This window comes from Parasteatoda tepidariorum, chromosome 9, assembly GCF_043381705.1.
Source record: "Parasteatoda tepidariorum isolate YZ-2023 chromosome 9, CAS_Ptep_4.0, whole genome shotgun sequence".
In the NCBI taxonomy this organism is placed as follows: Eukaryota; Metazoa; Arthropoda; class Arachnida; order Araneae; family Theridiidae; genus Parasteatoda; species Parasteatoda tepidariorum.
In genome coordinates, this window is record NC_092212.1 from 77159725 (window position 1) to 77186823 (window position 27099).

The 27099-nt window shown below is 27.9% G+C and overlaps 1 protein-coding gene across 1 annotated transcript in view; it reads right to left on the reverse strand.

Annotated features, from left to right (window-relative positions):
- Positions 1–27099, reverse strand: part of LOC107436552 (zinc finger CCCH domain-containing protein 6) — a 46138-nt gene that overhangs the window by 7590 nt on the left and 11449 nt on the right. Inside the window, exons 2-10 of the mRNA XM_043042240.2 lie at positions 13822–13931; positions 11144–11274; positions 10324–10499; positions 9123–9288; positions 8006–8120; positions 6610–6719; positions 5264–5598; positions 2798–3078; positions 1544–2028 (exon numbers count right to left, since the gene is read on the reverse strand). Of these exons, the coding sequence (XP_042898174.1) occupies positions 1544–2028; positions 2798–3078; positions 5264–5598; positions 6610–6719; positions 8006–8120; positions 9123–9288; positions 10324–10499; positions 11144–11274; positions 13822–13931 (1909 nt within the window). The remainder of the gene's footprint in view (positions 1–1543; positions 2029–2797; positions 3079–5263; positions 5599–6609; positions 6720–8005; positions 8121–9122; positions 9289–10323; positions 10500–11143; positions 11275–13821; positions 13932–27099) is intronic.

Below are 27099 nucleotides of genomic sequence, written 5' to 3' on the forward strand. Positions count from 1 at the left end.
TGTATTTCTATTCCATTTTCAATTAATTTGAATCATGCATTTATAAGGACTTTTTCCTTAGGTTTTTTTTCCATATAATTTTAGAATTAACATATTAAAGACAGCAACTGCTGCGTATTTAAAAAGTTTATATCGATTCCAAAATAAAAATGAATAAAAATTCCTCGTTAACGAACAATAAAATATATAAATCTCTAAGAAGAGTGAAATATGTTATCATTCAACAACAACAAGATGGGGGAGAGCAGTGAAAAAGCTTAGCGTAAGAGTTCACTTTCTATAGGTGAAGAAATTTAAAATATCCGGAACATGAGCATATTTTTGGGGGGAGAATTAAAAACTGGAATATTATTCTATATCTTTGGTTTACAAGAGTAGCAAGCTCCTTAAATAAGTTATAAGTCTTTATTTATTCTTCTTCTACAATACACCAAATAAATTGTTTATATTCATACTCCGCCTCTCTATCACTTCAAATTGTAGCGCTTTCTTACTTTAAATCACTGGCATAGACTCTACCAGTTCCCTTTGTACCCTCCGACTTAAATAATAATTGAATCATAAATCAGGGTGCATAGCCAAATCCCTTAACAAAAAATAAGCACCTTTAAAGTACTTTTTTTTTATTATATACATTTACTAAAGGCAAAATAACTTTCAAAGACTTGACATGATCATGACCAGGGGTCTGTATGGGCCGAATTTACTACCGTTTAGCGGTACCTTCACAAATTCAACTTTAGGAAAAACGGTAGTTTCACAAAATAAATTTTCTTAAAATTTTATTTTTTTATCCCTTAAGAAACGATAAATCCATATTTTTGTGTTGATTTTTCAATATAATTGTTAATTGTTCACAAATTATGTCAACATTTTCACAAAATAGGTACCTCTCAGAAAAACCTAGACAGACCCCTGATGACAAAACAACTAGTTTCTGACAAAGATCTCTTTTCTTGATTACATTAGCCATCATAAAAAGATCGAAAGATTTCTCGGTTCGATTTCAGAGGGTGAAAGAAAAAGCCTGAAATGGAGAATATCTTGCAAAATGCAGCAGAGTTGCACACGAGAGTGCTAGAACCTCACCGTACCTAGCTCAGTAGACGCACATGCGGACTCGCAAGTATAAATCTTAAAAAATATTTGAGGAAAATATTTTATTTGCATATAAAGCAAATCAAAGGCACTGACTAATCAATAGCCATACAGTCAAATCTAGCCAGCAAGGTAACTCACGCGTCTCCAACATAGTTAGTTTTTTCACCATAGGTTAGTTTTTTTAGGCTAGACTACATATATATTTAATAGAATAGCTCTTCAATATAACAGAGGGTAAAAAAGAAATCAATCTTAGAAAAACCCACTTTAGGGTGGGTTTTACTGCGTAGGTGGATTTTTTTCAACCCTGCACGTGAACTGGATTCTATCATGAGGTACCTTTTGATAGATGAAGGTTGACATAGTTGATATTTATATCCCCACAAAACTTTTATTGCCTGATCAGAAAATCAACATAAACCAACATAATTTTTCTACTTACAGCTTGTTGAATTTTCTTCAATACATCAGTCAAAAGTTCATCAGAGTCCTCATCATCATCTTCACTGCTGTACCACTTAGTTTCATCAGGTTTGGAATCCTCTTTTTCTTCATCATCATCATCCTCACACTCTTTCTTAATTTGAGATTCTGTACTTTCAGAAGTATTGAACTGTTTCTGCTGATTGTGCTGCTGGACTCTCATAAACAGCTCTCGCTGCTTCCGAGGCAAGTGACTGGGTATGACGATAGACGGAGCAGGCGGTTCGACAGCAATATTGGCGGTTCCCGCGTCGCTTTTTTCTTTAAAATGCTTATTGGAATCTTGGTTAGAAGCTTCGCTGTCACTTTCTTTGTTTTCCATTACAGATGAGGCAGATTGAGAAAGGAATGGAGGACAATCGACGGAAGATTCCATTTCACTGAACTGGGTGGTTTCGTCAAACTTTATATCATTTGAGAAATCTAAGTCAGAATGAGTATTTTCTGCAAAAAATAAAATAATTTAAGCTTTTAGATACATCAGGAATGAGATTTGCAAAAAACCAGAAAATAACAATTCAATAATGCTATGTGTAAAATATATTTTAAATTGAAAAAAAAAAAAATTTTAAGTTAGAGCAAGAAAAAAAGTATGTCAGAAATATATACAGTACAGAACCCGTTATCCGGAATTCAGAAAACCGGAAAAAAATTTGATAAATTTTCCCGCCACTTAAAAAAAAAAATTTTTTTTTTCCTCATAAAATTTTAGGATTTTTCTTTCTTTTTTGAAAGATGTTTACCTTACCATCATTTCAGAAATAATCATTAGAGTATTACATTATCGTTTTTTCTTCTTTTTAAGATTATTACCAAATATTTTTTTTAGTTGGGTTTAACAATTAAAAAAAAAACGGCTTTTTGTAGTGATTCAGAAAACCGGAAAAATCAGTTATCCGGAATAGCGATGGTCCCGATCGTTCCGGGTAATCGGTTCCCTACTGTACTACGGTGTGCAGCCAGATTTACAATAAAAAATAAGCACCTTTTAAGTACTTTTTCAGCACTCAAAAAATATTTTTAATCACTTTCCAAAAAATATCACAATTAGGATCTGTGCAGTAATAAAAATTATTTTTCCTATCGTTTAAAGTTTTTAATTTATAAATATAAAATCAATAAAATTTAAAAAACATTTTCAAAAACAGAACATTATCATGATAAAAATTAATATTATCAAATTCTCTTACTGAATTTAAAGATTTACACTTACCATCAAAATCACAATTCATTTTTGGTTTAACATCGTTCATTGAGCGAGAATCTTCCCAATCAAAATCATCCAATGGTTCCTGCTTCACAGCAGGAACGTCAACATCTTCAAAGTTTTCTTCATAACTGTAATTTTTAGGGGGAGAGTTGTCATTCATATTTCTGGATGCATATAGGTGGTGCTGATTGAAGTCAGAAGGATGACTCAATCGATCAGGATGTTCTTGTTTTATCTTCGGCTTTTGCGGAGAATTCAACAAGGTTTCTTGATAAAAGTTTGGTCTGAAAATACATTAATAGTGAGCATGTAAGGAATTTATAATCAAATCGTTAAATAATTGTTTCAGCGGTTTTCACAATAGACTGAATTCTAACCAATTAAAAAATACAGTAGATATTTTGAAAGCTAATCTTGAAATGTAAGGCTCAATTTTATATAGAATTTTGTGTGATATAGATCATTTCCCATTAGTATTAAACTTCACTAAACAGGGCAATATACATTTGAAACAGATCAATATAAAAGCTTCAAAATACTTGCATCAGAAATAAATTCCAACAAATTACTAAATTTCGGTTCACAGAATTGCAATTTTGCACAGACCTTTTATAGTAAGAGGTTTATTTTAATTTATTAGAAATTAATAAAGTTTTTTTGGGGGTAAAATTTTAATAGATTATAAAAAATAGTTTTTGCACATACATTAGTTAAGTTCTAACAATTGTTAATTAATGTTCTGGAAGACACATGGAAAAGCGAAATTTGAAGAATTGAAACAAGATTACTTTATACTAAACAAGGAGTATTGTAATGCTGATTTTTACTTATAATTTAGGCAAGTCAAATTCATAGTTTTTTTCAACACCTAATGTTTTAAATATTAAGTACTTTTTTTGTTTTATTTTTGTTTGTCTTTCCGTTTTAACTAAAGCGAATCATGTTAAGGGATTGTTTCTGACAGACTTAATTGACACTTTTTTCTTGTATGGTAAGACAGAAAACAAGCAACTTAGAAAACCGAAATTCTCAACATTAAAGTCATATTTTAGAACTAAGAACCAATTTTTTTTCTTCTGTTTCTCTTGATTTTCTTTTTATTAGAACTAATATTGTGACAACATTTTTTTAAAGAGGATCAGCATTTATATTATGGCAACATTTTTTTAAAGAGGATCAGCATTTATATTATGACAACATTTTTTTAAAGAGGATCAGCATTTATATTATGACAATATTTTCCCTCTAACGAAAGCAATTCCTTTATGGTCACTTTTTCTCTTAAAACATGACGATGTGAAAAAGTTAAATTAATATTTTTATCGTTAAATCTTTCGTTTAAAAATTAAGAAGGTTTTTGTTTTAGTTTCTATCTAGCTTTCTCTTTTTTACCGACATTTTTATTATGATGCAAGAATTAAGGGGGTTTCTATTATACTTTAATCTTCCTTCTTTTCTTAAAAATACGGTAAAGACTGAAATGTTTAGCTTTAAAATTTTCTTTCAAAAGTTATGATAAATTTTTAAAAGCGTTTCTGATAGACATAATCTCTTTTAATGTTTCATGGATAATTTTTTCCAGAAAATATTATTTTTAATTAATCCTTAGTGATCTGTAATTTATTTAACATCCTTAGTGGTCACCCCACAAATAATACAACCAAGTTTTGATTATTTTACAAAAATGACTTAACTTCTTTCTTTATAAAAATATTTATTAATGATTTTTCATTATGAAAGTTGTTATTCGGCCAAATCACTATTCATTACTTCACTATTAGAAATACCTAACACATCATAAAAATTTTTTTTAATCAAAATTCATGAAAAATAAATGATTAAATTAAGTTTTAATTAAATACATTAATTTAAATTCTTTAGGAGAAGTATTTAAAAATTAGCTTCGTGGCNAAAGACTGAAATGTTTAGCTTTAAAATTTTCTTTCAAAAGTTATGATAAATTTTTAAAAGCGTTTCTGATAGACATAATCTCTTTTAATGTTTCATGGATAATTTTTTCCAGAAAATATTATTTTTAATTAATCCTTAGTGATCTGTAATTTATTTAACATCCTTAGTGGTCACCCCACAAATAATACAACCAAGTTTTGATTATTTTACAAAAATGACTTAATTTATTTCTTTATAAAAATATTTATTAATGAAATTTTTTTTTTCATTTAAAGTTGTTATTCGCCCTAATCACTTCACTATTCGAAATACCTAACATATCATAAAAAATTATTTTAATCAAAATTCATGAAAAATAAATAGTTAAATTAAGTTTTAATTAAATACATTAATTTTAATTCTTTAGGAGAAGTACTAAAAAATTAGCTTCCTGGCACAACCTTCATTTTAGATTAAAAAAAAGTGTCAGATCTAAATAATATAAAAATGAGTTTTATGCTTAGTTCGGACTCATAATTTAAAAATTAAGATTTTTTAATCAATGGATAACAAGCTTACCTAGAAAACTGTGGTGGCATTTCTTCATCTTCTTCGTCACCTTGCATTAAACTTATTTCAAAACTAGGGTGATTTTGATGTTGCAACATTTTCATTTCTTCTTGCCACCGTTTTGTTTCTTCAGATTCTCTGATTCTGCGAGGGGGTGATCCTAAAAGACAAACTCGCTTTGGTGCTGGTGGAGCCTCAGATGGAGGAGTTGGAGGTTCTGGACTGCGACTACGATGTCGTTTTCTCTCCCTCTCAATGCCCCTATCATGATCTCGCTCGCGCTCGTCTTCTCTAATAAAATCATCCCTGTGGTGGTCTCGATCTCCATGAACATGCCTCAGGTACTGCAAACACAACAACTTCATGTTAATAATATTCATATGGGTGTAGCCAAATCTTTCAACAAAAAATAAGCATCTTTTAAGCACTCAAAAATTATTTTTAAGCACTATATACATTAACAAAATGCAAAATAATTTTCAAAGACTTTGGATGATCATGAGAAAATAACTAGTTTCTGACAAAGAACTCTTTTCTTGATTACATTAACCGCCGTAAAATGATCGGGAGATTTTTAGGTTCGAAATCAGTAGGGTGGAAAATGAAGTCTGAAATTGAGAATATCTTGCAAAATGCAGCAGAGTTGCACACGAGAGTGCAATAATCTCACCGAATGCAGCTCAGTAGACGCACTTACGGACTCACAATTATTTCATCAGACATGTTAAATGATTGGTGCTTTCATACGCTATGAACCGACGGTATGCCGAAATGAATTGTGGAAACGTTGAATAGAACAAGGTGAAAAGCACTCTTTTGCATAACATGTGTCGAAAATTGACATGGTAACGAAAAAAATCTTATTTTTGAAAAGGGGAAATTAAGCACTTTATAAAAACACCCAATGAAAAAAGCACCTTTAAGGGCTTTTAAATAACAAAAATTGAAAATAAACACTTTTTAAAAATGCTACGCCCCATGGTAATGTGAGAGCTTACATTAACAGCAGAACCACAAAAAAAAACTACTCTTTTAAATATTTAATCAGAAAATTGAATGAATTACAGACTAGTTTTAGGGCGACTCAAATTAAATAATGGTTTGTGTGTCGAACAACCATAAAATAATAGTCAGTGTCCTCCCTAGGACCAGCAATGAAAGTAAAGAGATGGTTAGTAATGCAATGGAATTGGAAATCATAATTGGCATACGAATCGTCAAGAGTAATTTTGTATTATTTGCACTGGGTCATCCATTAATCAAAACAAATTTAATACTTTTAAAATTTAAACTTAAATATATGTTTATTATGATAATTTATAAATATTTCACACAAATCTTAAAATAATACTTACATCCGCTAAAACTTTTTTCATTTCATCTGTCAAAGGGTCATGTGAAAATCTGCAATCTTCTTTGGCATAGCACACAGAACCAGTGTGGTAAAATTTACAGGGAAATTCTCTTAGTTTGCATTAAGGAAAAAGCATGATAAAAAACATATCTATAGCTACTATATTATTTAGAAGAATATTTTACACATTACTACAAAATCATAATAGCTATGTATTAATTAAATTTAACAGGAATGATAATGCAAAATAACAAGAGGCAACACAAATAAAATAATTTTCTTAAAAGAGTGCAGTGCACTCAAACTTCAAAATTGAAAGGACTTTTGTTGAAAGTAAATTTTATCAGCTAGCTACATTTTCGCTGAAATTATCCTTGATCAAATTCAAACGGGGAAAAATTATAACTTAACGAAACATTTAAGTAAATGTTCTTAGAATAATATATTTTTAAAATTTCCTTTTAAAAAATCTGCTTATCTCAACCGATTATGATTTTACGATGAACTTAGAATTTAATTTGATTAATTTAGAGTTTAACTTGATTGATTTAGAGTTTAACTTGATTGATTTTTATACATCTAGTTAAGTGGTAGATAAAAATAATTATCAGCTGTGTGGTTACTTAACAATTATAAATGGTTCCCCTTTAATATAATGCTTTAATAATAGATAAGATTATCTTTGCTGAATACTTTAAATTTTAATATAAATTTAAAACAATTTTATCTTTTAATTTTAACCAAGCCAAATGACCAAAACTTAAATAAATTAGTAAATAATTCCTTAATTATCCACGTTGAAAAATCTAAATTGCAAGTAACTGATTTCAATTATATTATTCTATGGCTTTAATGTTTTATTTAATTAGTTTTTATACTTTTTTGAAAAAAAGTGCAATATAAAGTTATTGATAATATGATTATTTTTCAACAAACTTAAAAATATTAAAAACATCGGAAAATGATAGTAAAAATAATAATAATAAATACAGAAAGAAAGGAAAATAATTAGTATACTGAAAATCACTGATCTGAGGTAATACAGAAGGACCTTAATTATCGTAACCTTATTCACCTGAATATTTTTGCTATTGAAATTATTTCTCAATTTATTATTATTTTTCGAAAATTTAGGTTTGCCTTTGCCTTTTTTTCCCCTTCAAAATATATGCTGTTAGACCAAAGCAATATCCCTTGTTATTAATTGAGTACGAAATATACTATCAACTAAGTAACTACTTTTTTGTTTCCCATTTATTAAATAAAGTCAAGAGAAATATCTAATAAATAATTAAAAAATAATGAACTCAAGTAAATTAGGTAAGCGATTGAGGATCTAAAAATAAACATTTTAAAACAAAATAATGTATAATAGTAAGTATCTCTGAAAAGGATATCATGCATGTATACACAATGTGATCCTTTGTTACAGTGTCCACTAAGATAAAATTTACACAGTTCCTTCTTCTTGTATCTCTCTGGTACATTGTGAGAAAATGGACAATCAGCTCCCTAAAAATAAAACACTCATTAGAAACAAATTTAGAGAAATTTTAGTTCCATATGCTAACTAAATATTATGCTTACAAACAATTTCTAGAATAACTTTTAAAATAAAAACGTTTTGCTATCGGCCTTTGGCAACAAGCCTGATTACATTTCAAAATTATTTACAACAACAATATAGTATAACTTTAATGGTAACCAAGCCAAATACACAGCACAACTGCATTTAAATATTCTAATTCCTTAATCTCTCTTCCAATCCTAACATCTTAATTAGTTTTAAGCAGTATATTAATTTTTTTCACAGTTTAGCCATAGCCTGTACACAGTACTTAGATTTCACTTTTAACTATTTTCAAGAGTTAAAAGTTATGAATTGAATTTAGAAAAATGTTTAAATCTTTCTAGTAGTCATTAAATCACACATGCCACCATAGCAGTATTTATGTTAAAATTTTTTACAGCCATTGATGATTAAGAATTTATTAGTTACTTTCTACTTGATCGGCACATCATCCCCAATTAAACAAGAACATTCAAGTTATTTTAAGGGATTCAACAGAGTTGTTAAATTTTATAATAATTTAAAATTTACAGCAAAAAAGTAATATAATTAGCATAATTTCCTTAATATGATTAAATTTCAAATTTATTTTGTAATGAATAAATTTAATGTTTGTTAATCCACAATTTTGTTAGTTGATAACGTATAAAATACTTAAAATTTTACATCAATTTAGTTGGAAAGGTCAGAAAAATTTTTCTTTTCAAAAAATGAATCCTTAAGTGTTTATTAAATTTTAAGAAATGTTTCTTATTAATAAATAATAATTTAGAATTTTTAATTAAGCAGTCACTATTTCAAATGTAACTTAACAAAATTTTCTAATTTTGCCCTATAGCTCATGTTACACCAGAATTAATTTATCTTATTCCAAGCTTCTCACATTACAGGAAAGATTTTATTGTTTCTGAAAAATGAAACGATAAGAAAATAGAAGTAATTACTTTTGCACATTTTCCCTCTTTAAAGTATTTACAAGGTTTTCCTCTAGCTGCATCTTTTCTATATCTCATCACTCTATGGCCTTTTGCATCTTTTCTTGTAATAGCTTTTCGACTGGACTTCTTAGACTTTTTGGATGACTTTGATCTTTTGCGTCTTTTATCATCCCTGTGAACAATAATAAAAAAAATATGTTGGAATAAAATTTCATTTACTGAAACATAATCAGGAATGTCGAAATTTTGCCTATAAACTAGTCACAAATTAAATTTTTCAAGAAACAGATCAGTAATTGCATTTAACAAATGATGAAAATGAAATCAAAATATAGTATTTTAGAAGGTTTGGAATATTTGTAAATTAAATTGAAAAAAATTTAGATTTTAGGAAAGATATTTAAATTGAACAAGACTGAAATAATATTAGACTTTAAAATGTTTTTAAATGATACTAAATTTTAATATATTAACATTAAATTTTTTTGGTTAATTTTAAAAAAAAAATAATTAAGTTCTTCGTAAGTCACACTTCTATTTCAATAATGAATTAATATCTAAATGAAAAGCTAGTATTAAATTATTACAGGATTTTTTATATTTATTTCAAAAGGTATCGACAAGTTAGAAATTTTTAAATCGAATGATCAGATTTGAAAAGTTACACATAATTATCTTGAATAAAAAATTTGCTATAACATATAACAGAAACAGCTACCCTAAGTTTGAAAAATTGAATTTCATTCTTCTCGATTTATAAAAAAGCTTAATTCTTCAAAATCTAAAAAACTATGAACATTTAACATGCAAGTTTCTTCCATACTCGATTCTTAATAAGTTAGATTTAAATAAAATGTTATACAGATGTCGAACCTAATGTTTTATAAAAGTTTCATTTCATTCTTTATTTAAAAGAAGTATTGCAACATTTAGCACATTTAATAAGCTTTCTTCGCTAAGATTTTAACTATTTTGTTCTTTAAATCCATTAAAGAAAAAAAATCTAAAATTTTAGATTTAAATTAAGTTTGCTGAAAATATCATATTAGTCAAATATGGTTTAAAAATTAGTCAAATATAGTTAAAATAAAGCTTTTTTTTTTAAATAATGAAGAAAAAATGCAACATTACAGCATGGTTGTAGCCCACTTTTCTTATCAAGCATGAATTTCATGATGAAAAAACACTGTCAATATTCAATTCTTACCGTTTTTTTCGATCAGGGGAACTAGGTGGCGTACCCCTATAAGCTTCAAGTTCATTTCTGTAGTCTATGGGTTTGCTGTCTGATTTTTTATGTTTAGGAGATTTAACAAACCAGCTTTCATTTTGGTCTGGATTGTTTTCAGTTCGATCATGATCTATAAAATTACCTTGTCTTTTCTGAAAAAGAAAAAAAGAAAGTTATTTCCAACTAATAATTAAAAGAATAAAAAATAATTGTCGATTTACGTTATTCGATCAAAGGTATTAAAGGGATATTACAAATATGATACTATACATATTATAAATTAAAAAATTTGTATATTCTTTATATTATAGTTTTTTTCTTTGGTTTATTATTTACATTCATTACACTTTAAATGATCATAACTTTTTCAAGAATTTATTATTCCGAAATCTCAGAAACAAGGTCAACAAACAGTATTAATAAGTGAACTCTCAAAGTTGATCTCTATTATTAAGCTCCAAATAGGAAAAAAAATAAATAAAATTCCTCATAAACAAACATTAATCTTCTTGTCTATCATAAATACTTGTATCAGACTGATAAAGTTTAAAATTTCTACAACTGCAAAAAGCTGGAAATTGTATAAAACTATAGGCAACTTTTTTCTACAAATACTTGAAAGTTAATAAAATATTTAAAAAAAAGATACTCGTTTTCAAATGATATTAAAAATCACTTTAATGCTTTATAATCAATGCTTTAAACTTCAATCATAAAATTTATTATTTCCAAACAAAATTTGGATACTTTTTGGACACAAAAGGAATAAAATTTTGCAATAAAAAATAATACTTGCCATTTTATGAGGACTGATACTTTTAGTATGATTAGTGGGAGGATTGACCGGCCCTTCCACATTTTTAGCCTGATTGATTAACTGTTCAATATTTTGCAAACAGCTTTCATCAAGAGCATCCTTCAAGGAACCTATAAGAAATCAATTAATTACATGATTGACTGGGGTATGGCGATAAGTAATTAAAAGTTCCCTTCAATATTTCTGACAGAGAAAGTTTTAGACATGTTAAGTCAAAAACAAGATCATTTCAAACCTATATGCTATAAATGCGGAGACTCCAACCTCTGGTCATCAGAGTTGTCAGTAATGATCATAAAACTTTCAGTAGTTTTACAACAAAATATGTCTGGGCAAACGTAAGAATTATGAAATAATTAGTGATTCGCATTTTAAAAATTTTACGTGTCACATTACTATTGTATATAAAATATTAAAATTTTAAAAACTAGGTGGAAATGGCTGATAATACAGTAGGGAACCGATTATCCAGAACGATCGGGACCATCGCTATCCGGATAACTGATTTTTCAGGTTTTCTGAATCGCTACAAAAAGCCGTTTTTTTTTTTATTGTTAAACCCAACTAAAAAAAAAAAATATTTGGAAATAATTTTAAAAACGATGAAGTAATACAGTAATGATTATTTCCAAAATGATGGAAAGGTAAACATCTTTCAAAAAAGAAGGAAAAATCCTAAAATCTTAAGAGGGAAAAAAAAAAAAAATTTTTTTTTTTAAAAAATGGCGGGAAAATTTATTGAATTTCGTTCCGGTTTTTTGGTTTTCCGGATAACCGGTTCTGTACTGTACGATGAATAATTAAAATAACTGCCAAGAAATTAGAAATAACTGTTATAACAGTGATAAAAAAAAACTTTAACAACTGAGGAAAATTACCACAAAAACAATGTGGATTCATGACGGAATAAGAGTCATTACTGAAGCACAAAATTTGTGGGAGTAATAACTGTGAATGAAAAAGATCAAAACCATGCTTTTGTACAATACGTGACGCAAATCAACATGGCAAAGAAAAAAAATCTAATTTTTGGAAAGGAAAAATTAAGCACTTCTGTTGAAAAATGTGTTTTTGTTTTGATTGGAGTTACATTAATCTTCAAAAGGTATTTCTATAAACCAAATACAGACAAAAATATAATGAAGTTAAGTATGCAGATTCCTTAGGAAAATTCTGTTCAAATTTGGTGAATCTACATTTTTCTCAGTTGTCTGGTCGAATAATACTGAATACAGTTAATATTTATTTTGGGGAGTTGGAACTGCTAAAAAACTGTTTTGTTCTATTTAATAAAGTCATTCTAAAGTATAACAAATAATAATATAAAAGAGAGAATGATTGTGGTTTTTTAAATTGTGTTAGTACATGACACATGAGTAGTATTTTATTTCATTTTATAACCGTCGTTGAACAGCTGACTCAAATTTTGGGTTTACGACTATTAATGTTCCAACTCTATAGCCTTGTAATTTCGAACCCAATCCAGGAGACAAGGGAATTCCTGGATCAAGTATTGGGAGAAATTTGCCTTCATGGAGGACTTTTTGATGGAACTCACCTGCATTTGCGTTATTTGGAGAGGATGAACACAAGAACCTCCCACGGTTAGACTGACCGCAAGGGGACTCTAAGCCATGATCCGCCTACCACTGAGGATATTTCATGTCAGTACCGTGGTCGGTGCAAGTCCGATGCGTAATTCATATAAACTGGAATTCGAACCAGGTTCGTTGGAAGGCGAACGCTCTATCCCCTGAGCCATCGCGGCTCACATGAGAAGTATTATTAAAAATGGGTCTATACATATATAAACATATGGGAAGCATATATGGGTAACATGATTGGGTAGTATTGTTACTGATTTATTTTATATTCACTTTTTTTTATATTTTATAACACAGAATGAGTATGCAGTTATAAATAATAATAAATGTCATACTGTTAGTAAAATCTTTTTCTTCTTCTTGTTCAGCCCCAGAGTCCAATATTTCTCCTTCTTCCAAATCAACATCACTCTCACTGCTCTGGGATGAATCATCTTCATCATCACTGTAATTATAATAGTAAACTTATTATGTAACTGAAAATAGCGAACATTTAAAAAAAATTCTGAAATTAATATAAAGTAATTGTCAAATACTTCCACCAAGGTAATATTTTGAAATAATTAAGAAAAACCTAACNCCAGGAGACAAGGGAACTCCTGGATCAAGTATTGGGAGAAATTTGCCTTCATGGAGGACTTTTTGATGGAACTCACCTGCATTTGCGTTACTTGGAGAGGATGACCACAAGAACCTCCCACGGTTAGACTGACGGCAAGGGGACTCTAACCCATGATCCGCCTACCACTGAGGATATTTCACGTCAGTACTGTGGTCGGTGCAAGTCGGATGCGTAATTTGTATCAACTGGAATTCGAACCAAGTTCGTTGGAAGGCGAATCGCTCTATCCCCTGAGCCATCGCGGCTCACATGAGAAGTATTATTAAAAATGGGTCTATACATATATAAACATATGGGTTTTTACATATGGGAAGCATATATGGGTAACATGATTGGGTAGTATTGTTACTGATTTATTTTATATTCACTTTTTTTTAATATTTTATAACACAGAATGAGTATGCAGTTATAAATAATAATAAATGTCATACTGTTAGTAAAATCTTTTTCTTCTTCTTGTTCAGCCCCAGAGTCCAATATTTCTCCTTCTTCCAAATCAACATCACTCTCACTGCTCTGGGATGAATCATCTTCATCATCACTGTAATTATAATAGTTAACTTATTATGTAACTGAAAATAGCGAACATTTAAAAAAAATTCTGAAATTAATATAAAGTAATTGTCAAATACTTCCACCAAGGTAATATTTTGAAATAATTAAGAAAAACCTAACTAATTAATATTATAAGTTTAAATTAGCCTCTCAGAAAAGAATGAATTCCCATAGAATTATATGTGCGAATTGTATATGTGAATCAACTTAAACAATGTCAAGTTTAAAAAATAATATTGTAATCTTATATTGAATGCTTTATTTTTGCAATCATTTTTTTGACAACGTGCCATTCAAGAAAGTATTACAAATATTATTCAAATAGATAATTGAAAATGACAATACAATAAATGTTGATAAATTTGATTTAGGAAAGAAACTGTTGACCAATATAAGAATAACGCAAATTACTTAAATTAGAAAATATTGCAGTACATCGTTATAAAGTGATTATTTTTATTAATTTAAAAAAAAAAACTTTTTAGCTAAAGGAACCAAATAACTCCAAAAAGCATATTAAAACAGGTTCATTGCAACTGATAAGTACCTTAGAAATTAAATACCGTAATAAATAAAACCATGCTTTTGCAACAGATGAGAAATAAATACACTTAAAATTTTCAACTCAAATTAACTAAATGTAAATAATTTAATAAATGTCACAGTAAAAAAAATTATAGAATTATTATATTATTAAGTAATAGAAGTCACACTCCTTAACAAAATAGTCAGCAGAAATTTTTATTTTAGAATGTGCTTTACTTATTGTCACATATATATATTCTGCCATAAATTATAAACTTAAGAGTTACTTATTCATTGATAACATCCAATTTCATTATCAAAGAAAAACGACAAGTTCGTCTTTGCAAATACTGATTTCTAACTCAGAAGACAAAGAAACTGAGTCATATTTAACTCATATTTCAGTAGTAAAAGCTAATCCAAAAATTAAAAAACAAAACTTTACACGAGTCACTCTATAAAACTTTAATATAACTAACTCATTGATCACACTTAGCTAGAATTTATATCTATTGTAGAGATAATTATTTTTTTTCTAGGAAATTAACTATGTCAAAGTTAGAGATATTTGATTTTCTTTCATCGACTTTTAAAAAGTCAGCTGGAGAGATTTTATGAATTAAAATAGTCACTTGTGTTGTAAAAATTTTAAATTAAATTGTTTTAAAACAGATTTCTAAATATTATTCCTCATTGAGTTAAAGACCAAATGAATTATATAAAGTACTAGTCATGTTTTTTTCATTATAATGATAACTTTTAAATTCATAATCCAGCTATTACGAAGTCTATTTTAATATCAGTGTTGTACTTAATATAGGCGAAGAGCATTGAATAAATCCTTTGATTTTAAACTGATAAAAATTTACTAATTTGCAGGACAAAAAAAATGTAAAAAAATGGTGAGTTCTATTTCAAGAATAGTTTTATTTAAATTTATTTATCTTCATTAATCTTGAGTAATTATGTACTAAACTTTCATTTTATGCAAGTATAAATGAAAACATATTCAGTACTCTAAAATTTGAAATGAACGATGTTCAGCTTTGCTAAAAGAATTAATTATGCAAAAAATAAATTAACTAAAATACTGCAATAAAAAGATATTGCAAACTAACTGTAAGAAAATTAATCTCATACTATTTATAAAATATATTTTATATTTCACAAAAAATAATAAAGAAATATTTAAGATATGACTACAGGCTTAAAACACATGTGAGAAAGAAGAAAAAAAAAAAATAAAACTTTCAAGTTACAATTTGATAACAAATATCACTCAATCACTTCAGTACTTAATGTATCTTTTATTGTTTCTGTTAAGAATAATTGTATTTTAAGAATCAACAAAGTTATGTAACACACTTAACAAAGAACCTCAAAATTTTAACTTAAATAATGCTTAATCTTTTTTATTTAAATTAAAACATGAAGATATTTTAGAAATTTTTTTTCATTTGGATTAAACTTGTTTTTATTTAAATTAAGAATAAATTTACTTATTTTAAATTTAAAAAAAATTTTGACTATAAATAAACAAACAATTAAAAAAAACTTCGATTGTTATGAAGAAAGAAAAAAAAAAGACCCTACAATTAATATTTAACTTCTAGAAAGTATGAAGTTCTATAAGATATTTTTGTTTGAATAGCAATCAAGAATTTATTAAAATACATATTTGAGCTTTAACTCACAAAAGAAATCTAAACTTTTTGACAAAAGCATTAGTCGATGTGGTTCATTTTTGCTCATAATGAAATAGCAGCAGTTTGAAAACAAATATTTATTAAGTTTAATGAAAGATAGGGAGGGGGGGAGGGCTTCCTTCAATAAAGTTTTCACTTAGCTACTGGCGCCATCTTCTGATCAATTTTACGAAAGTCGTGACTCATAATTTTAATTAAATTAAATCATTTACCACTTAAATAAACTGATCTGACGATTTAATAACGAATTTGTAATAAACAAATATATTTTCACTTAAATTAACAAAAAAGAACACATCACTTATAAGAGAAGTAAGATATTAGGATTTAAAATGGCGGATCGAATGCTGAAAGGATTCTAACCTCCCCATCTCTGGTGATTTTGTCATTTCACAAGGGGAATAACTTTCTGTAATTAATTTAATATTTTCTAACATTTAATTTTAACGAAAACACGGTAAAATATAAATTCTGAACACAATATGCGAAGCATTTAACGTCAAATACAGGATGCAAGTGATTATAATGAGGTCAATCAGAACCAGAAAATGTAGAGGGTTTTTTATTGTTCTTTTCCTACACGCGCTGAGGTCATAGTAAGAAAACTAGTTTTCCTGGTTACGCTTTTATTGATTTTCAGCTGCTCTCTCAGAAATTGGAAAGCGTTTCATTTAGGTTTTTCAAGGGCTTTATTTTACTTCGAAAAATAAAATTTTTTTTGAAACTTTAATCAACCAATTTTGAAGAAAAAAAGACTAAGTTTAAAATAAATGAAAAACGCAAGATAAGTAACCAGGAAATAAAATAAAGATAGGGAGGTTTATTGATGAACCTTTAAAAAAATGTTTGATGAAAATATTGCAAAAATGGTTAAATTTTAAACTTAATGTGCAAAAGTTAACAAATGTGTTAATATTCTTCAGAATACATGTTTGTAACAAATGTAAATGGCATGAAATTAGCACGGAGAAATATATAAAACATGCAATAGTTAACAGATTATAGTTAATCAGAATTTACTGCAAAAAATAAGTAAATCGATGGAATGCTATCTAAGCAAACTTCCTAGAGTTTCAAATGTGTAAAAATTAACAGAGAGGAAAAAAATGGACGCTTTTAAAATTCTACTCTCAGTACGAAATAATGGTTTAATATAGAGCTGAAAATAACCACTCGCGATGTGTCGATTCAACNAACAGAAAAAAAAAAAAAAAAAAAGTGAAGACTTCAATTAAATGAACAATTGGTCACTTTTTTTCTTTTTGAAAATTATTAAATGATTAAAGAACATCAATTCAGGAGACTCTAAGAAACAATCAACTCGTGATGGANGTTTGTAACAAATGTAAATGGCATGAAATTAGCACGGAGAAATATATAAAACATGCAATAGTTAACAGATTATAGATGCAAAAAATAAGTAAATCGATGGAATGCTATCTAAGTAAACTTCCCAGAGTTTCAAATGTGTAAAAATTAACAGAGAGGAAAAAAATGGACGCTTTTAAAATTCTACTCTCAGTACGAAATAATGGTTTAATATAGAGCTGAAAATAACAACTCGCTATGTGTCGATTCAACAACAGAAAAAAAAAAGGTGAAGACTTCAATTAAATAAACAATTGGTCACTTTTTTTCTTTTTGAAAATGATTAAAATACATCAATTAAGGAAGACTCAAAGAAACATAATAAACTTGTAATGGAAAAATTCATGTGGAATGAGTTTTTTGACAATTCACATATTTCCAAGTTCATATGTATACATTAAATGTATTTCGCCTCCCGAAATATTTTCAGTATATTTAACTAAATTTTGTCATATATTTATATTGTTAAATTACTTTTTTATAGCCTAATCAAATGTGAATTTAAATATATATACATATATATAATTTTATCCAAGCAGCAAAAAAAAAAGTTATAAGTTGCTATTAAATAAAAAGGTCACTGACTCATTTAGTTAGAGAAAAAAGTGGCTACAAAGTTATCAGTCTACCGGCCATTGCCCAGAAATGGAATTTTCAGGTCTAGTTTAATATGCAACACGCATCCGTTTGTAAGACGATAATCTGTCATTTGATATTGCAGTAAATAATTGAACCGTTATTTTTGAAAATGGTGTAAGTCCGAGGCTTAGTGTTCGATTAAGGATTGATTGAATTTAAAAATAAAGGCGAAGATTAATCGATTTTGGTTTTGTAATTTACACTAGAAAATCGAAAAAATATCACAATGTAATAACGATTATTAAAAACATAAGACTTTTTAGCTCCTAACAGACTTAATCCACTTACAAAAATAACGGCTCCATTGATTATCAGAAAAGGGTCAACATTTAGATGTGGTCAGTACAAATAATGCCAATATGAACTAGATACTGGTACCTCTTTCGATAATGCAAATATTTAGTCATAACTGATTTCGAACAAAATATACAAGAATGAATCTCTTAGCACGTTAACGTATTTAATAATTTTAGTTTTATATCAATATAATAATTCACTTTATTACTAAAAATATATTGCAATTTCAGTGACCAATCGTGGAACAAATAATACGTTATCTTCGTATTATCGTTTGTCAAACGGCATTCCTGTGCTAATGATTCATATTGCAAGAACTCGTTTATTTTATCATTGATTCAACTTATTTAGAATGGACTATCTAAGAATCATAGATCTTCTTGACTGTGAGTCATAGAACAAGAAAGGAAATATTTGTTTACAATTTTACTAATTACATTAACTAACTATTACGAAAAACTCTAGGTTTGCCTGAACTTACTTTTTTTTAAATTTTAAATTAGTAATGAAGAAAGAGAATTTGCGACGAAAATTTTCTTTCGCGGTATGGCGTCTTCTTAAAAAAAATATTAACTGTACTAAAGAAAAAAAATTACAAATTGGGATAAGTTTTTTTTCTTTTTTCCAACCGACAGACACGGTTTAAATTTATCTACATATCATACACACAATAATAATTAAACTACTGAAATTCCATATTACAGGGTTGCCACAGAAAAAAATTGAACAAAATAGTTGCTTTTAGTAGCCTAAAACATGAAAATAGTAGCCAAAAACTAGGAAAATAGTTGCCTAGCTAAGAACAAAAATATGACTAAAGTTTTGTTAATGACTTAATTGTCATATACCATGATCCATTCAGTCAAGTTGGTGGCAAATATGATAATTTTTATATAAGCGTAGATGTTTATATAAATGAAAAGTGATTACTCAAATTCGAAATTCGTATTATTATTATTTTTAAATCATGAGGAATTTCGTAGCAATTATCATTGAAAAGGCGATCGAGAAATGAAAAAGACTTACAATGGAGTCTGTGCAGATTGAACGAATTAAAAAGTGAAGACTCAAATTTGCAATTCAAAATTTTCAAAATTTTTTTAAGAAAAAAAAAAAGTTTAGTATGTTTTGAAACTATCTTGTGGGGTTCAGATTTTCCATTTATGCTTAAAAAAAAAAANAAAAAAAAAAAAAAAAAAAAAAAAAACATTGCTAGGTGTTTAGAAAAGTCTCCTTTTCAGGCAAAAAAAAGTTGCCATAGTCGCTTTATGCCAAAAATAGTTGCATTTTAGTGGCCTATGGCAACCCTGATATTAGAAAATCAATTTTAGATGTATAATCCACGATCTTTCAATTTTGTGATTTGAGAGTAGCGGAAACAATGGACAATCAAAATATTAAAGAAATATTTCAATTAACAATAATTATCCCAAGTGGGAATAGTATTAAATTTTGTAAATTTTCTATCAATAAAATAGGCCAGTCAATAAATACATCACTCTATAATATAATTAACATCAAGAATTCTTTTCAATTAATAGTTTTTAATAATAAGTTATTAGAAAAATATTTTACCTATATAGTACCTTGGTTTGATATTATGAAAATCAGATTAAAATTTATAACCCTTCAGCCCTATCAATTGGTCATTAAAATTACTAGGTCGTTCTGATTAACTGTGTGGATAGACCGGTGAACTCTTAATGAACAACAATTATTTTCGATGATCCATTCTCGGAAATTTATGAAATACATATTCACAAGATTTTAATGTTATTTTACAACACTAGACAGTAATTTAAAAGAAAATTAAATAACAATTCAGTCATCGTTTCATTTATTTAAATAGTTGTTTGAAATAAAAGCGGTATTCAGTTATAGATAAGAGTTGCGCATTGTAAGTTCAAATGTTTTAAAATATTACACACTGATGTCTGTTGCATACCTGCCAACTGTTCCGGAAGATTTTATTTTCATATTTAAAGTGGTAGCCATACTCATGTTATTCCAAATAACTTTCTGAATTATAAGGATAATTATAAATGAGTTTGACCACCACTGCATATAAATAATTATAACAAATATATAAAAGCATAATAATCCTTGCGCAAGCGAATTTCAACGGGATCAAAATATAAATATATTTTCGAGTCAGATTGTTTTTCGTTTATTGTTTTACAACCACTCTGAAAATCGATTCTCGGAAAGAGTGAAAGTTGGCAGGTATGCTGTTGAATAATAAATTAATAATTCTAGCTTTTAGTTTTTTGGAAGGAAAAAACAGGTATCAATTGGCTTCAGAAAGTTTGGAGACTGAAGAAAGAGACTGAGAAAGTGAATCAGTTTGTAAATTGACTCACTTTCTCTTTATTAACACAGGTATAATTAAAAAAAAAAAAAAAAATTAAGGGAACGTTCGAAAATTATGTTCTACTTTATTTTATAACCGTCGCTGATCCAATCTTGAGTTCACTACTGCTTAGGTTCAACACCATAGCCTTGTAATTTTTAATTCATTTCAAAAGACGAGGTAACTTTTGGATCAAGTATTTGGATTCGTGGAGGACATTTTGATGGGACTAACCCGCATTTGCGTTACACGGCGAGGAAAACCACGAATACTTCCCACGGTTAGCCCAACGGCAAGGGGACTCTAATCCATGATCCGTCTACCACTGAAGATATTTTACGTCAGCACTGAATTCGTATCCACCAGCCATTACTTGGATTCGAACCCGGCTTGCTTCATTGGAAGGTGTAAGCTGTATCCCAAATTATTGCACGACAAAATATATAGTAGACAAAATATTAACTACCACGAGTTTAATTATTTGTTTTATCTGGAAATATTAGGCGCTATTTGCATAGATGAAGCAGAACTCTACGTACAGACTGAGTTATTTTATTTATTTTTGAACTTATGTTGCATATGAGGGATTTTTTAACCTGTTTATTCTGTAACAGAATTACTTTGAATCCATCATGCAATTTCCCTCTTCGCAAAATTTTTTTAATTAATATTATTTTTTTACAGCCGTAACCTAAGACAAGTAGGGAACATATCTATCTACATTAAGTTTTCAAAAGTCAGAATTTAATTAATTTGTAATACATGCATCTAGAAACTCCAAGGTAAAATTAATTGGAAAAAAAAAAGAGACAAAATATTAAGTTTTATTTGGTAAATACATATAAAAGAGTTCGCGTCTTATATTTATAGCACGACTATAAGCATAAATTAATTTAGAAATCGATTTTTAGAAAAAAAAATAGCTAATTACAACAGTTGTGATAATGATTAAAAAGAAGCTTTCGAATTATATATTCACACAAAAATGAATTCTATTAGAGATGAATATGCGACGCATAAAAAATGAATTCAAGGACATTCACTTTTGAAGGCTTTTACGCCTGTCTCTCTCCCCCCCCCTCTTTCTACCCGATGAAATGACAGAACCATTTCTGCGAAATAAAGCTTGTGTAGTAGTAGTTGATAGTATGCTTCTGCGCATGCTCCAGTTTATGGGAACAAAGCCAACAGAACCAAACCGACGTAAACAATATGCTACTCTTGTTTTCGTAAAAAAGGAAAGGGAGGGAAAAAAAAGAAAAAAAAAACTCTATTTGGAACAGGTTTACGATAAGTTAAATTTCATAATCAGTTTCCAGAAACGCGACATTATTTTTTTTAAGTATTTTGCAACTCACATTTTCAGTAGTTTTATAAAAATCAATAATCTAATTAAAGCGCTGCACATAAGAATTTATTTTAACAGCACGGATTATCTTAAGCTTTTATCCATTCTAAGAATATCTTTATTTTTTTTTTAAATAAAAAATTTAAGGTTGCTTATAAATACGGGAAGGTGGGGCAAAACCAGATGTAGTTTTTTGGTATAATTAATATATTGTGTTATAATTAATAAAGAAATTTATATTGATATGTAAATGCGTTATATAATATACATCGTGTTATCAGAAATATGTTGGTTGAAAATTTTATAATAAACATGTCTTTAATTTAATAAAGAATTTTGAAATAAGTGACTAAATATAAAGGATTTTCTTTATGTATTATTAATTTTGTCTTTCAATTAGGATATTTTTTCCTACCCTCTTTACTTCCTAAAAGCTATTATTTTGCTACGTTGACAGTGTTAAAAGAAATATTTAATACTCTAGATAGGGGTGCACAACTTTTTTTAGGTGAAGGGCCACTTGCACAGCAGGTAGATTAACGAAGGGCCGCATGCATATTTAGTTCAAGTTAGCGACACATATGATAATTTTTATATTAACATTAGTGTTTTAAGTACTAAATATTTTTTTTACCAATAAATTTAAATACCATATTAGCAGAAAATTAAATACTTTTAATTATTTAAATTTATTTCTATAAAAAAACTGCTACTTTTTTTTAAATTTTTTTTCCTTCATTTATCGAATATATATTATAGATAATATTAGATATAAATTCTAACAAAAAAAAGAAGAAGAAAAAAAACTTAAGAGCTTACAGAATGAAAGGGCAAGAAAAATAAACACGCCTTTTATAGAGTAATATAAATTTGAATTAAATATTTTAATTAACAAAATTTATAATGTTTAAAGAAACACCAAAAATTAAAACAAATCTATTTTAGTACAAAATAAATATCAATACTTATTAATATTATTTTTCAGTTATTATTTCTATTTTAGAATTATTAGAGGTTTTAAGAATTTTAAATAGAAAACGTTTTCTTTTTAGTTTTTCCCCTAAAAAAATCACCAAAATTAAAAAATAAATAAAACAAAATTAATTACTAACAGTAAAGCAGTTTAAAAACTCGCAATTTCGTCAAGTTTTCGAATTTTTCATAGTGCAATAACATTGTATTAATAATATATATATGTGATAAAAATATGGGATTTTCAAAATCACATGGAAAAACGTCCTAATAATTTTCTTTGAAAAAAGGTGAAATTGGCACAAATAAAACAAGCAAAAAAGTGTTCAATTCGATGAGCGATTTATAACTCACGAGTCGTAATAAATGTATCGGGAATTTATAAACCACAAGGTAATTAATTAGTAGTTATAAATGTCAAAAATAGNATTTTTATTAAACAAAATTTATAATGTTTAAACAAAAACCAAAAATTAAAACAAATCAATTTTAGTACAAAATAAAATTCAACATTTATTTAGTATTATTTTTCAGATATTATTTCTATTTTTGAACTATTAGAGGTTTTAAGAATTTTAACGTTTTCTTTTTAGCTTTTTCCTTAAAAAATCACCAAAGCTAAAAAATATATAAAACAAAATAAATTACTAACAGTAAAGCAGTTTAAAAACTCGCATTTTCCTCAAGTTTTCGAATTTTTAATGGTGCAATAACACTGTATTAAAATACCGGGCATCTTAATACCATGTACAAATGCATTGTGCCAACTGCCGAAACAACGGAAAAATAACTTATATTTACGATGAAATATGAACAAATAAATTGTATATCAAATAGTGATTATTTAAATTGGCGATTAGAAATTGGCGTGTCGTATTAACATCGTTGTTTAAGTAACGAGGTCGTCAAAATCACGAAGAAAAATGCATAACAAAAAATGATTAAATTTACGATGATGAAATATGCATGAATGAAGTGCGCCAATAAGTAGTTATTTAAATGCGTGATTTAAAATTCGCATGTCGTAATAGAAATTTTTAAAATTGCTGAAAATAGTGATTGTAAAACTTGGATTTACAACGCAATCGGCACAAATTGAGTACAACAAAAAATGATCAATTAAATGCGTGATTAATAAACTCAAGAGTCATAATATTGCAATAAATTTATCGTGAATTTAAAAACCAAGTGGAAATTAATAGTTATAAAATGCCAAATAAGGATCTAAAAGTCACTTGGATTTATGATGAAATTGGAAAAAACAAGAGCACGTCAAAAAGTGATTATTTAAAATCTCATGGAAAAACGTACTAGTAATTTTCTTTGGGAAAAAAAAAAGGTGAAATTGGTACAAATAAAACAAGCAAAAAAGTGTTCAATTCGATGAGCGATTTATAACTCACGAGTCGTAATAAATGTATCGGGAATTTATAAACCACAAGGTAATTAATTAGTAGTTATAAATGTCAAAAATAGAATCTTATAACATCATTTGGGTTTATGATGATATGTGCAAAAGCGAAGCTAGTCAAAAAGTGATTATATAAATGTGCAATTAGAAACTCGCGTTTCGTAATAAAATTTCTAGAGTTTCAAAATCACGCGGTAAATCGTAGCAATAACAGCCTTTAAAAAAATCATTTAGACTTATGATGAAATAGGTACAAAAAAAGAACGTCAAAAACTGAATTAGATGCGCGATTTATTACTCACAAATCGTCATCGTATCGGAATCTTAACAAACCACATGATATTTGGTAATTATAAATGCGCAAAAAAAAGTGATCGAAATATTACTTGGATTTAAGATGAAATCGGTAAAATTTACTCTAATTTGAAATCCGCGTATTTTAATACTGAATTAAAAATATTGGGTCTTTTAAAATCATGTGGAATTTCGTAGCAATAACCAATGAAAAAGCGATCGAGAGAGAAAAAAAAAGATTTGCAACAGAATCAGTGCAAATTGAGAGTATTAAAAAGTGATGACTTAAATGTAAGGTTCAAAATTGTCAATTTTTTTTTTTAATTAATTGCGTTCAAAAGTTTCCGAAGGTCGTAAGTTGAGCACCCCCTCTCCAGAAGAATAAAATAAAATTTTAAATGATGGAAATTGTTAATGAAGCAAACTGCAGTTTACTTGGTTTTATTTAGTAACTAAATTATTTATCATAAATTTATAAGTTTTAATTAATTTTTTTGAGGATTTCATCATTGATAATTTTACAGTTGTAATAAGCTAAAAGTTATGTCATGTAAAAAAAAAAGATTTTAATGACTTAATTTTCTCAAGTGATTTTCGTCGACAAAAGTTCAGCCTTGTCTGAGCGAAAAAAAAAAAAANAAAAAAAAAAAAAAAAAAAAAAAAAAAAAAAAAAAAAAAAAAGAACCGAAATATTAAATAAATTATGGATTATCAGCTGTTTATAAATATAATTACAAGTTTCAAGAATCAGTACTGGTGGATAATACAAACAAAAATGTTTAATTGTTTAGATAATAGCACAAAAATGAAATTATATTTAAGATATTAATATTTTGTTGGAAATACATTTCTTTACCATAGAATTATGTGTTTACATTTATTTATAGTATGGATTTAGAATTCAATCCCCCCCCCCTCCATTAATTACATAGGATTGATTTTTTTTTGGTTGCTCTTTTTAGTGATATAATCAATGAGTTAACCCGAGCATCTGTACACTTATGTTTCATTAGTACAATTAAATTATAGCATTCGTTAGTATAAAATAAACTAGTTTAATATTTATGTGATAAATTAGGGATCATTAGTTGCTCAAGAGGGGAAGGAGTCTCAAAGCCAGCTGCTTTTGCTTTCCTCAGTGAAATAGATACCCCACAAAAACAAATTGATAATTTATAAGCTACTAATAATTTGTGGTCGCCCCCTTTTGCATGGAGTATGATCTTTTGATTGATTTGGAGTATGATTTTGGAGTATGATTTGGTATGATCTTTTACATGATCAATAATTTCCAGCCTATGCTGACTTTTCCTTTCCCAACAAATCACCAATGTGGGATAAATTAATGTACATTAATCTACACAAAATAAGAATAAGAATATAAAAATAAATATTTAAAACAAAGTATTTTTGCGCATCTATGCATTTCTTTTTTTTTTTTTTTATTACTTATATTTCAGCAAAAAAGAATATTTTTAAATATATATATTTTTTCCTGTTTAAAATTAGTTTCGTTTAGTTAAAAAATCATAATAAGAAAATCTGCTTTTTAAATACTAATTAAGAAATCAGCTTACAACTAGTATCTTAAAATAATGATTATGAGAAATGCTCTAAAAAATCGTGCTCTTTTCCGTATTCTGTACAAAATTTTAGTACGATTCTTGGTTTTTTAAAAAAAAATCGGTGTTTTGCTTTCTTAAACGCCAATACTGGCCACTTTCTCTCCCTTTGTTGCTACCTCATCCCCGTACTGACTTAAAGAGTAACCCAGTTTCCATGTAATCCGGTCTACCTACCTTTCTCTCCAGTGCCAACTTAAGGTGGAATGGACTATAGAAGACCACTCGTCTGTCTGGTCAGCAGAAGGGGAAATATGGAGTGAGGGGCCGTTCAAAAAGTACTACACAAAAATGGAGAAATTTTAACCCCCCCCCTTAGAGTACGTACATTTTATTAGTCTACCCCCTTTTTCATAAAAATTAAAATAATTAAGTTTTAAATAAAATCAAATATTAATTTAAGGAGTGTGTAGGATAAAGTCATACTTAAATTTGGTGTATGTTTATAAAGTACGTACTTTGTATAATACCTCCCCCCCCCTTCGGGATGTACGCACTTTTTGAACGGCCCCTGATAGATTTATGAGGAATTAGAATGTAGAACACCTTATCCAGGGGTGATTGTGAGTCCAAGTCAAAATTCCGGAAAATTTCTTGAGTAGAAAAATTTTTAAAAAACGGT